The sequence below is a fragment of the Salvelinus sp. IW2-2015 genome, linkage group LG1, assembly GCF_002910315.2.
Source record: "Salvelinus sp. IW2-2015 linkage group LG1, ASM291031v2, whole genome shotgun sequence".
In the NCBI taxonomy this organism is placed as follows: domain Eukaryota; kingdom Metazoa; phylum Chordata; class Actinopteri; order Salmoniformes; family Salmonidae; genus Salvelinus; species Salvelinus sp. IW2-2015.
The window spans coordinates 26681900-26694202 of record NC_036838.1 but is presented as its reverse complement, the minus strand read 5'-3'; the positions used below and the strand labels follow the sequence as shown (position 1 = coordinate 26694202).

At 41.1% G+C, this 12303-nt stretch overlaps 1 protein-coding gene across 3 annotated transcripts in view; it reads left to right on the top strand.

Moving 5' to 3' along the window:
• Positions 1-12303, top strand: part of LOC111963820 (receptor-type tyrosine-protein phosphatase gamma-like) — a 276403-nt gene that overhangs the window by 261771 nt on the left and 2329 nt on the right. For 2 of the 3 annotated variants that reach the window (XM_023987365.2, XM_070443527.1), the window contains 13 exons: positions 428-524; positions 1472-1554; positions 3305-3439; positions 3663-3970; positions 5094-5229; positions 5418-5564; positions 5786-5879; positions 6171-6247; positions 6622-6750; positions 6875-7021; positions 7325-7467; positions 7550-7685; positions 7914-10984. In XM_023987365.2, the coding sequence (XP_023843133.1) occupies positions 428-524; positions 1472-1554; positions 3305-3439; positions 3663-3970; positions 5094-5229; positions 5418-5564; positions 5786-5879; positions 6171-6247; positions 6622-6750; positions 6875-7021; positions 7325-7467; positions 7550-7685; positions 7914-8060 (1779 nt within the window). In that variant the 3' untranslated portion in view covers positions 8061-10984. Of the gene's footprint in view, positions 1-427; positions 525-1471; positions 1555-3304; positions 3440-3662; positions 3971-5093; positions 5230-5417; positions 5565-5785; positions 5880-6170; positions 6248-6621; positions 6751-6874; positions 7022-7324; positions 7468-7549; positions 7686-7913; positions 10985-12303 lie in introns of those variants that run through there. The other variant, XM_070443523.1, reaches the window with a different exon arrangement.

The following is a 12303-nucleotide window of genomic DNA, read 5'->3' as shown; positions in this document are numbered from 1 at the left end:
ATTGCTATAGGGGAGACAGATGGACATCTGTGGACTAGGCGAAGGAGGGGTTGAGGTCAGATCCCCTGAAGGGAGTAATAAAGGTTTACTACCCTTTTCCTGTGGAACCATAAGATGTAAAGATTGGAGAGAAGGAGGAGTGTCTTAAGGGGAATACACCTGTATACCTGTGATGGGAGAAGTGTTGGGTGGTTTGTATTACAGCTGTACAGAACCATTGGGAAGAATTCAACTTGGTTAAAGCTTCTCTAGTTACTTACTCCGATAAATAAGAACCTAACAAAACAAATCATTTTAGATAGAGGGTTTATTTATATATAGTAGTTGTTTAATCTCTTCACATAACTGACCCCACTATAACCCTCACCCCCCTCTCTCCCTTTCTCACCCAACTCCCTCCCACTTTGCTCTCTCTCTCTTTCTCTAGGAGGTCCAACGCTGTACGGTGGACCTGAAGATCACAGCAGAACATTCCAATCACCCTGACAACAAGCACAAAAACAGATACATCAACATCGTGGCCTGTAAGTCCACTATGTTGTACACTCAAAACAACACTGACAGCCTGTTAGTTTCAAGATTTATTAGTTGTATGTACGGGATACACATGGTATAGATCGTCCAATGGAATGCTTACTTGCAGGTTCCTTCTCGACAATGCAACAACAACAATAAAAGATAACAATAGGAACATGAAGTAAATGACACAGTAGAATAGAATAAACATAATTAGTGTATCAGGTTTGAAGGTAAGACCCAGATGCAGACTGTGTCGGAGTAACAATGTTTATTACGGCAACAGGGCAGGCAAACGACAGGTCAAGGCAGGCAGGGGTCGATAACCGGAGTAGTGGTTGGTAATCCAGAGGTGGGCCAAAGGTACAGGACTGCAGGCAGGCTCAGGTCAAGAGCGAGGCAGAGTGGTCAGGCGGGCGGGCTCAGAGACGGGACAGGCAAGGGTAAAACCAGAGGGCGAGAAAAGAGAGACTGGAGAGAAGCAGGAGCTGAGACGAAAAACGCTGGTTGATTTGACAAACAAGACAAACTGGCAACAGACAAACAGAAACACAGGTATAAATACACAGGGATAAATGGAGAAGATGGGCGACACCTGGAGGGGGTGGAGACAATCACAACAACAGGTGAAACAGATCAGGGTGTGACATAGAGTGAGTATAATACAGGAAGGCACATTTGTGTTTTTTTTTTTTGGGGGGGGTGCAATTGTTTAAATGGTGCTGTATTTAGCAATCATAATAGGAGTTTGGTATCAGCAGTTGTGATGTGTGTGTCTGTGCGTGCTAAGGTGCTGAGAATCTGAGGAGGTCAGTCCAGTTTAAGTGTTCAACAGTCTGATTGCTTGTAGAAATTATCCCTGAGCCTGTTGATATCAAACCTCATGCTCATATTAACATGTGACCTTAACAAGGCAATGCAYAATGAGGCTAACATTCCTTTTCTATGTTGACAGATGATCACAGTAGGGTGAAGTTACGACCCTTGACTGGAAAAGATGCCAAACACAGTGACTTCATCAACGCTAACTATGTAGATGTAAGTCAACAAATTGATTTATTGAGTACCTTTTACCTTTTATCATCTTTATGTATGCTCAATGTTCTCTCTGTCATTATACAGTTGAAATTGGAAGTTTACATATACTTAGGTTGGAGTCATTAAAACTTGTTTTTCAACCACTCCACAAATTTCTTGTTAACAAACTATAGTTTTGGCAAGTCGGTAATGATATCAACGTGTGCATGACACAAGTAATTTTTTCTACTATTTTTTACACACAGATTATTTCACTTATACTTCACTGTATCACAATTCCAGTGGGTCAGAAGTTTACATACACTAAGTTGACTTTAGAAGCTTCTGATAGGCTAATTGACATAATTTGAGTCAATTGGAGGTGTAACTTTGGATGTATTTCAAGGCCTACCTTGAACTCAGTGCCTCTTTGCTTGACATCAGGGGAAAATCAAAAGAAATCAAAATTTGTAGTCCTCCACAAGTCTGGTTCATCCTTGGGAGCAATTTCCAAACTCCTGAAGGTACCACGTTCATCTGTACACACTATAGTGCGCAAGTATAAACACCATGGGACCACACAGCCGTCATACCGCTCAGGAAGGAGACGCGTTCTGTCTCCTAGAGATGAACATACTTTGGTGCAAAAAGTGCAAATCAATCCCAGAACAACAGCAAAGGACCTTGTGAAGATACTGGAGGAAACAGGTACAAAAGTATCTGTATCCACAGTAAAACGAGTCTTATATCGACATAACCTGAAAGGCCGCTCAGCAAGGAAGAAGCCACTGCTCCAAAACCGCCATAAAAAAGCCAGACTACGGTTTGCATCTGCACATGGGGACAAAGATCATACTTTTTGGAGAAATGTCCTCTGGTCTGATGAAACAAAAATAGAACTGTTTAGCCATAACGACCATCATTATTTTTGGAGGAAAAAGGGGGAGGCTTGCAAGCTGAAGAACACCATCCCAACCGTGAAGCACAGAGGTGGCAGCATCATTTTGTGGGGGTGCTTTGCTGCAGGAGGGACTGGTGCACTTCACAAAATAGATGGCATCATGAGGCAGGAAAATTATGTGGATATATTGAAGCAAAATCTCAAGACATCAGTCAGGAAGTTGAAGCTTGGTTGCAAATGGGTCTTCCAACTGGACAATGACCCTAAGCACACTTCCAAAGTTGTGTCAAAATGGCTTAAGGACAACAAAGTCAAGGTATTGGAGTGGCCATCAGAAAGCCCTGACCTCAATCCTATAGAAAATATGTGGGCAGAACTGAAAAAATGTGTGTGAGCAAGGAGGCCTACAAACCTGACTCAGTTACACCAACTCTGTCAGGAGGAATGGGCCAAAATTCACCCAACTTATTGTGGGAAGCTTGTGGAAGGCTACCCGACACGTTTGACCCAAGTTAAACAATTTAAAGGCAATGCTACCAAATCCAAATTGAGTGTATGTAAACTTCTGATCCACTGGGAATGTGATGAAAGAAAATAAAAGCTGAAATAAATCATTCTCTACTATTATTCTGACATTTCACATTCTTAAAATAAAGTGGTGATCCTAACTGACCGAAAACAGGGAATTATTACTAGGATTAAATGTCAGGAATTGTGAAACTGAGTTTGAATGCATTTGGCCAAGGTGTATGTAAACTTCCGACTTCAATTGTTTATTGTCTAGTACTCACCCTATGTGTACTTGCACTCTGTGTGAATGTACCACTGTTACTGACCCCCCCCCCATTACCCCCCATTACCTCTCAACAGGGTTACAACAGTCCCAAGGCCTACATCGCGGCCCAGGGCCCTCTCAAGTCCACTTTCGAGGACTTCTGGAGGATGGTGTGGGAACAGAACACTGGTATCATCGTCATGATCACTAACCTGGTAGAGAAAGGAAGGGTAGGTGGCCTCCCTCTGGTATTCACAGTATTTTGACTGTAGGTGTTACTGTTGTCTTTTCACAGTAGAATCCTTGAGCAGACTAGGTGAYAAAATGTTGATGTGCCCTTGAGCAAGGCACTTAACCCTAATTGCTCCTGTAAGTCGCTCTAGATAAAAATGTGAAAATGAATACTGTTGCCTTTCACAGATGGAATTTGATGACTGCTGTTCTTTTTCACAGAGGAAATGTGACCAGTACTGGCCCACAGAGAGCACTGAYGAGTATGGCAACATCGTGGTCACTCTGAAGAGTACTAACGTTCATGCCTGCTACACACTGAGACGATTCCTTATACGGAACACCAAAGTCAAAAAGGGTCAGAAGGGCAACCCAAAGGGGCGTCAGAACGAGCGGATGGTGATCCAGTATCACTACACCCAGTGGCCTGACATGGGCGTGCCGGAGTACACCCTACCTGTCCTCACTTTCATAGGGCGCTCCTCTGCAGCACGTACACCGGACATGGGCCCCGTCCTAGTCCACTGCAGGTACAATAGCTCTCAAAACAAATAAAAAATGAAGTGTTCTTATAGTTCTCTAAACATGAGCTGTGTTCGAATACCCATACTAGCATACTGTATACTACATACTTAATGAGTATATACTATATATTATTAGTTCATTTTAGCATACTGTATACAAACAGTATCCTTTCAGTTAAGTGTACTAGCGCTTCACCTGTCTACCGGAGGTTGATGCTGTTGCTATGCAACCTCTTGCTAGCTTCTTAGCATAACAAATTACTAGCTAGACATCTTATCTCATTAACAATGTCCATTGAGACCGCACAATGACTATACCACTTAGCTAAGGTAAAAATTAAGTGAATAATCAAGTGAATAAACGTGGMTAGTTAATTAGATAGCATATAGTTAATATACTGGCAAGTTCAATGTATTAGTAGCCAACTAACGTTAGGTAGCTAGCTAACATACCGGTACAWACAAGCAACTTCTGTAATGATATGCTATGCGGTTCGTAAGGCAAGTGTAGCTAACAAATTGTCAGCCAACATAGCYTGTAACATAACTTATTTGAAAAGTCATAACTTTTTTATTACATTGCTCAACATTTTCTTAATATTTGTCATAATTAGTTAATGCAATTAATATTTACTTTTTGTACTTACATTTGTTTTCCGCTCTCGTCGGACTTCGGCTGCATATTTTCCGGCATTTTCTTCAAATCTGAAAATGTTGTGAAGCCACGGCCAATTTCTAAAGAATTGCATTATGGGCCCTAAAAGCACTGAAATAGTGTTCACTGCTTGTATACCTCGATTTTTGGCAAATGTAGTACAACATCCGGGAACTTTTGGCATACTAACTAAATACATACAATGACCAATAAGCYTACTACATACTCAATTTACGTCACAAAATAGTATGGTTAGTGTGGTTAGTATGAGTATTCGAGCACAGCTATCGATTCCGACCAAGCTTACTGCAGAAAACCACACAAAATCATCTTCCTCATAAGAAATTATAAGAAACACAATGAGTACTAGTTTGCTCATTGAAGTCATGGCTTTGGGTTAGAACAGTAATACAACTCCCTCTATGGGTCTCCTGTGGTAGTTAGTAGGTAACATACTATGTTTTGGTTGTGTAGTGCTGGAGTCGGGCGGACAGGGACATACATCGTCATCGACAGCATGCTGCAGCAGATCAAAGACAAAAGCACAGTCAACGTCTGGGGCTTTCTCAAACACATCCGCACACAACGCAACTACCTGGTCCAGACAGAGGTGTGTGTTTGTGTGTGTGACAAATGACACCTCCGATACACCTACAAAGTTCATACAGCTACAGTAACTGCCGAAGAGAATGTCATCTCCTACACAATGTTACACTAGCTAGAGAGATCTTCTCCATAAGCTCAGTGGTTCTCTCCAGTCTAATTCTTCCTCCCTCTGCCCTTCCCCCTGGACTATAGGAGCAGTATGTGTTCATCCATGATGCCCTTATGGAGGCCATCCTGGGCAGTGAGACAGAGGTACCCGCCTGGCAGCTCCATGGTTACGTCAACAGCATCCTCACCCCCGGCCTGGGGGGCCGCACACGCCTTGACAAGCAGTTCAGGGTATGATGAACCCCAGCCTCCTTTGGTGTAGCATAGTGTAGTTCGTACTGTATGTCTTACAAACTATAAGGAATAGTGCCTTTTAGAGACTCCATAGTTGAAGGACTACAGTGTACTGAACACTGTAATACATGTCACATACACACATAATAAACATTAAACCCGTTCGTGGTGAGATATTTCTATCTCACAGCACGGTCTTGCTACCTCCATCTCTCCAGCTGCTGACCCAGAGTAACGGCAGCTTCGTGGAGTGTTTCAGCGCCCAGAAAGACTGCAACAAGGAGAAGAACCGCAACTCCTCAGTAGTTCCATGTGAGGACAGTATTTCTATACATACTATCCTAGGCTACATTATCAATTACTCTGTCAATTCTCCATCATCTACTGCACTGAGTGAGATAATGAGGTGTCATGCTTTGCCAGTTCGCCCCGAGACATTATAGAAAGAGTTAGAGTTTATTTACCCGGCCATGTTATTATGCCATAGGGAAAGTGCTGTAGTTGCCACAGCAACAATTATGTTCATTATTATCTAGTACTGTATCATGGCACCCTAACGCCATGGGTGTGATTGAATAAATGTATTTTTTTCTCCCGCTCTAGCGGAACGAGCTCGCGTAGGACTGGCCCCTCTCCTTGGAATGAAAGACACAGACTATATCAATGCCTCCTACATAATGGTATGATACTGCTATACCCCGCACACCACACACACTCTGTCTGATGATATCTTCTGTTCCCTTGATGATTATAATTACTCTGCATTTCAAACTGTTATTGTGTGAAGCCTCTTACTGAATAATAGTCAATTATTTATTATAAGGAATAATTAATACTCAGAAATTGAGACAAGGGCCTGTACACAGTACTCATCACGATCCGACCGTAACCTTTTAAAACTAATTTAGATCAAATGTAAAACCTAACAGACACAATACATTCCTTCTGATGTTTAGACAACGTAAAAGTAATTGGGTTATGTTATAGAAGATGTTGTGAGTTGTTGACTATGTATGAGTGCTTACATATTGATCTTAAACCTTGGGCCACGCAGGGTTACTACAGGAGTAATGAGTTCATCATTACCCAGCATCCTTTACCCCACACCACCACAGACTTCTGGAGAATGATCTGGGACCACAATGCCCAAATCATTGTCATGCTTGCAGACAACCATGGTTTGGTGAGTAGAGTAGCTGGCCAGAAGGTTATAACATTTAGTCAAGTAGCGCTCTACTGTTCTCGCCTGGTTACACACACATACATTACACACATCTAACCTGTATGTCTGCCGTATGTGTATTTAGGCTGAGGATGAGTTTGTGTACTGGCCGAGCAGAGAGGAGGCAATGAACTGCCTAGCTTTCACCGTCACCCTGATCAGCAAGGACAGACTGTGTCTCTCCAACGAAGAACAGATCATCATCCACGACTTCATCTTGGAGGCCACGCAGGTACAGTAACCCTTCACCTTTGACCTTTCACAAGTAAACTCTCACCTGTGTGAGTGTATAAAACCCTCTCAGACCCTGTCATACCTGTACGCAGATGACAGGGCCATGTGTGTCCCAGAGTGATCCTTCAAGCTAGATAGGAAAGTTGTATTTGACTACATTTAGAAGTTTATTATTCCCATTAATACAAACTAAGTGTCATCAGATGGGGTTTAGCTAAACTACAGTGCTGGCCTGAGGTAACGGTACTGTATTGTCAGTGTCCTAGTTGTCTTTCTTGTTTAATAACTCTCCCTCTAACAGGATGACTATGTCCTGGAGGTGAGACATTTCCAGTGCCCTAAATGGCCCAACCCCGATGCCCCTCTCAGCGGCACCTTTGAGCTCATCAACGTCATCAAAGAGGAGGCTATGACCCGAGACGGACCCACCATTATACACGATGAGTAAGTGTGTGTGTCGGCATGCATGCATTGGTATATCAGGAGTATGTATGTGTGTTAACATGTCCCTCCATGTCCCTGGTAGGTTTGGGGCAGTGTCTGCAGGGACTCTGTGTGCCCTCACCACCTTGTCTCAGCAGTTGGAGAGTGAAGGGGCTGTGGATGTCTATCAGGTGGCTAAGATGATCAACCTCATGAGGCCGGGAGTCTTCACAGACATAGTGAGTTCACCCATGACCCAGTCAGGAGGATTGGTGCTGTCAGGCTTCAATAATCGCCAATAAGCAATAACTTAAGCAAAATCTCCAGTCAGTCATAGGAACAAATATCACTTGGTGGTCATTGCTCATTCTGACATGTCAACAATCTTAGAATAGACCTAGAAGTATCATTTAAAGTTGAAACATTTGTTTCTCGGTCTTCATCTCTCCCTGTGCGTCTGTCTCCAGGAGCAGTACCAGTACCTGTACAAGGCCATGCTGAGCCTGGTGAGCAGCAGAGACAGTGGGATGAGCCCCATCTACATGGACACTAATGGAGTGGTGGTCATCATGGACGAATCAGATCCTGCTGAGAGCATGGAGTCGCTGGTCTGACTGGTCTCTGATATGACTGGTCTGACTGGTTACTGGTCTGCCTGCCACACCATTATCCGAAGGCACTTAATTTGTACAACTCTGAGGAACAAAGAGAACTTTGGCGGACTTTCCTTGAGGCCTTTTTAGACAGAAATATTGGTTAAATGAATAACCTGATTACCTTTTTTACACTGATATAAACTTTTTTGATATTTATTTTTTTCTTCATAATTGTTTGTCTTAATTGTTATCCTGCTGAGAGTTGTTAACTGTTACATTGTTTCACGTGAGGAAAAAGAAAGCTTCTCTGACCAGTTTACACTACACTGTCGATGTTACTGCCTAAAACCCTGTTTGATAATACAGTACCATTAACTACACCCTGGCTCCACTGTACTCTACACTCATTGGATCTCTCTGGATTGTGGCTAAGAACAGACTTTAGCTTCAATGAATGAAGAATGAGGACCAAGGACAACCCTGAAGGTCAACATGATCCAGTCCATTAGATTTCTCAATATAGACTATCCCAGTTCAGTGAATGACAGTACAGCTCACTTAACAAGCATTGCAACACTATCATCTGGTCAACACTGCGGTAAGACTTTATTGGCGTAGTCCGTCTGTAGATGCTCTACAGACTTATCAGTAAGATTTAAACTGTCTACTAGCCCTAACCCTTATCCTAATCCTAAATTTAACCCTTACCCTAAACCTCATTCTATACCTAACTCTAACCGTAACCTTAGCAAGCAGTTGCTTATCAACAGATCGTTGTTGATGGTATGCCCATCTGTAGTCCATCTGTAGTCCATCTGTAGATGCTCTATCAGGACTATCCAAATAAAGTGTACCCAACGCTTCTTATTCAGTAAAACCCACTTTATCCCAGGAGCATTTATAATCTGTAGATTATACATATTATTCCTATATTACCCAAATATCTCCATTCTATTTGTAAATTGTACCCATTACTTTTTTAAAAAGTGGTATTACAACAACTACTGTGAACATTCATTGCTTTATATTAATATTTCTATTGTTTTGTAATCCATATGACTATATACTTGATCATATTAAGCAGCTGGTTTTGTATACTCTGTATTTCCCCTCTCGCCTTGTGTGGATTGGTGCTTGGACACACTGAGACCCATATTGTCAATTTTGTTTTAATAAATTATACTGGTTAGTTTCAGGTCTACATGTGACTCGTCTGGCATCAACTGTTCCCTTACAACGGAGTATACTTCATATTAAACATAGCTTTTCATTTTACCATATGAATGGAGTTCTTGGTCTTAACATAATCCGGAAGGTGAAGTGTTTTACTGTCATTATAACCAAAGACATGGTTGAAAATTGCAACAAAGTTGTTTGCCCAAAATGTAAACAAGTGTCACATGAAGCTTTTATCCTAAAAACCAGTCCAATGTGTCAGTCCATACTGCACCATGTTGTTTTAACTGGGCTAAAAGAGGTTGTTTTTATCCAACGCCTACACCAAACCACAATATCTACTTTACCCATCTATACTGTATCCTGTAGCTGTACCCTGTACTGATACATACATGCTGTATTTTCCTATTTGTTCCTATTTTTTGCTCTTCTCTCTCAACGAGTATCTTGTTAAATGAAGTCACAACTCTCCAACATTTGAAGAAAAGTCCTGACTTACTATGGCTGCATTTACACAGGCCGCCTAAGTCTTTTGACCAATCTCAGATTTTTTTTTACATCAGATCTTGTTCAGATCTGATTGGTCTAAAGACCAATTAGTGAAAAAAATATCAGAATAGGGCTGCCTGTGTAAACACAGCCTACATGCTCATTTGTCACGAAATGGTTATTGGCAGCAAAAAAAAATTTTTGCCTGTAACTATTATTGTTATTATTATTATTATTAACTTTATGCTTTATACATATTTCATTTATAACATTAGTGTAATTTGCTATTTCAAGGTCATGTACATATTTACTTCAAGGACCAATCTTCTTGGAAGTTATAATCTATGCTGTGTGATCATCATAGACCTTTATATTTTCATATTAAGCTTTTTTCTTTAACATTATCCTACTCTCACTCATTGCATTTGTGGAGAGTATGTAGGAATTAAGGGCTCGTTTCAATCCGTGTCGCAGAAGTTCAGCGTTACAACTTGATAGAAATTTAAAGGTAATGTTCCTGCGTTAGCGGAGACTGCATTCACGTAAACGCTGCATGACGGAAATTACCTTTACATTTCTATAACGCAATCTGTAACGCTTCAGCGAATAGAGCCCCAAGTCTCCAAATAAACAAGTAGACCGACATCACATTCCAGCACAAATCCATTACTGCATCTAAAATAGCACCTTATTCTCTATATAGCGCCATACCTTTGGGCTCCTGAGTGGCGCAGCGTTCTAAGGCACTGCATCTCAGTGCTAGAGGCGTCCCTACAGACCCTGGTTCGATTCCAGGCTGTATCACAACCGGCCCTGATTGGGAGTCCCATAGGGGTTTTGTTCTTAGCTGACTTGCCTAGTTAAATAAATTAAAATACTTTTCCTGAAGAAGAGTGCACTATATAGGGAATAAGGTACCATGATTCTTTTTTGTTCTGTCTGGGTAAAGAATGTTATTACTCCCCATTTGAATATCAGACTTTTGTTATATACTACACCAGACCAATTTGTGCTATGGATGGAAAACATCCAGGGAGTCACTGAATAAAGTTTGCTGCCTCAGTCCATCTAAGCAAGTTCAGCATTCATTCTATTTTGTAAACTTGAAGATAAAGAAATGTTTTTTCCATTTATTATATTCTGTCATTGTATGATTGTACCATGGTTTACTATGGTACTGTTATATGATATCATGTTATTGAAGTTTAATAGTGCTATTTAATACGTAAATTGTATTGCTATACATTAAATAAAGTATTGGTTTTGATGTACTTCAACCTGGTGTTGTGTATTTGTCAGATTGACCAAAGTATAAAGCAAGGTTATCAAATACAATTTTAATTGTCACATGCTTTGTAAATACAGTTGAAGTCAGAAGTTTAKATACACCTTAGCCAACTACATGTCAACTCAGTTTTTCACAATTCCTGACATTTAATCCCAGTAAAAAAGTCCCTGTTTTAGGTCAGTTAGAATCACCACTTTATTTTAATGTGAAATGTCAGAATAATAGTAGAGAGAATTATTTATTTCAGCTTTTATTTCTTTCATCACATTCCCYGTGGGTCAGAAGTTTACATACACTCAATTAGTATTTGGTAGCATTTCCTTTAAATTGTTTAACTTGGGACAAATGTTTCGGGTAGCCTTCTACAAGCTTCCCAAAATAAGTTGGGTGAATTTTGGCCCATTCCTCCTGACAGATTGACAGAGGCTTGCGTGAACTGAGTCAGGTTTGTATGCCTCCCTTGCTCGCCACGCTTTTTCAGTTCTGCCCCACAATGTTCATATAGGATTGAGGTCAGGGCATTTTGTGATGGCCACTCCAATACCATTGACCTTGTTGTCCTTAAGCCATTTTGCACAACTTTGGAAGTATGCTGGTCATTGTCCATTTGGAAGACACATTTGCGACCAAGCTTTAACTTCCTGATGAGGACGTTGCTTCAATATATCCACATAATTTCCTGCCTCATAATGCATCTATTTGTGAAGTGCACCAGTCCTCCTGCGCAAAGACCACCCACAAACATGATGCTGCCAGCCCCCATGCTTCACGGTTGGGAATGGTGTTCTTCGGCTTGCAAGCCTCCCCTTGCAAGTTAAACAATTTAAAGCAGATGCTACCAATACTATTGAGTGTATGTAAACTCCTGACCCACTGGGAATGTGACGAAATAAATACAAATCTGAAAATAATCATTCTCTTCCTAGCATTATTCTGCACATTTCACATTCTTAAATAAAGTTGTGATCCTAACGACCTAAGACCAGGGAATTGTTACTCTTGGATTAAATGTTCAGGAATTGTGAAAAACTTTAAATTGTTTTGGTTTTAAATTGTATTTGGCAAGGTGTCATGTGAATACGTCCGTACTTCAAATCTGTATTTGGTCATGATTTTAGCTTTACTCCTTATTTATTTCCTTATTCACATATTTTCTTAATTACATGCTTTGCCTCAGGGCATGTGACCAAACCAATGCCTCACCGAGGTTTCCTTCTCTCCCAAGCTGAGACTTGAAACAGAGATTATCCCTTCCTTTCTCAACAACAATGTTCTGGGCTTACTGACAAACCCTGATCTCTCGCTGGT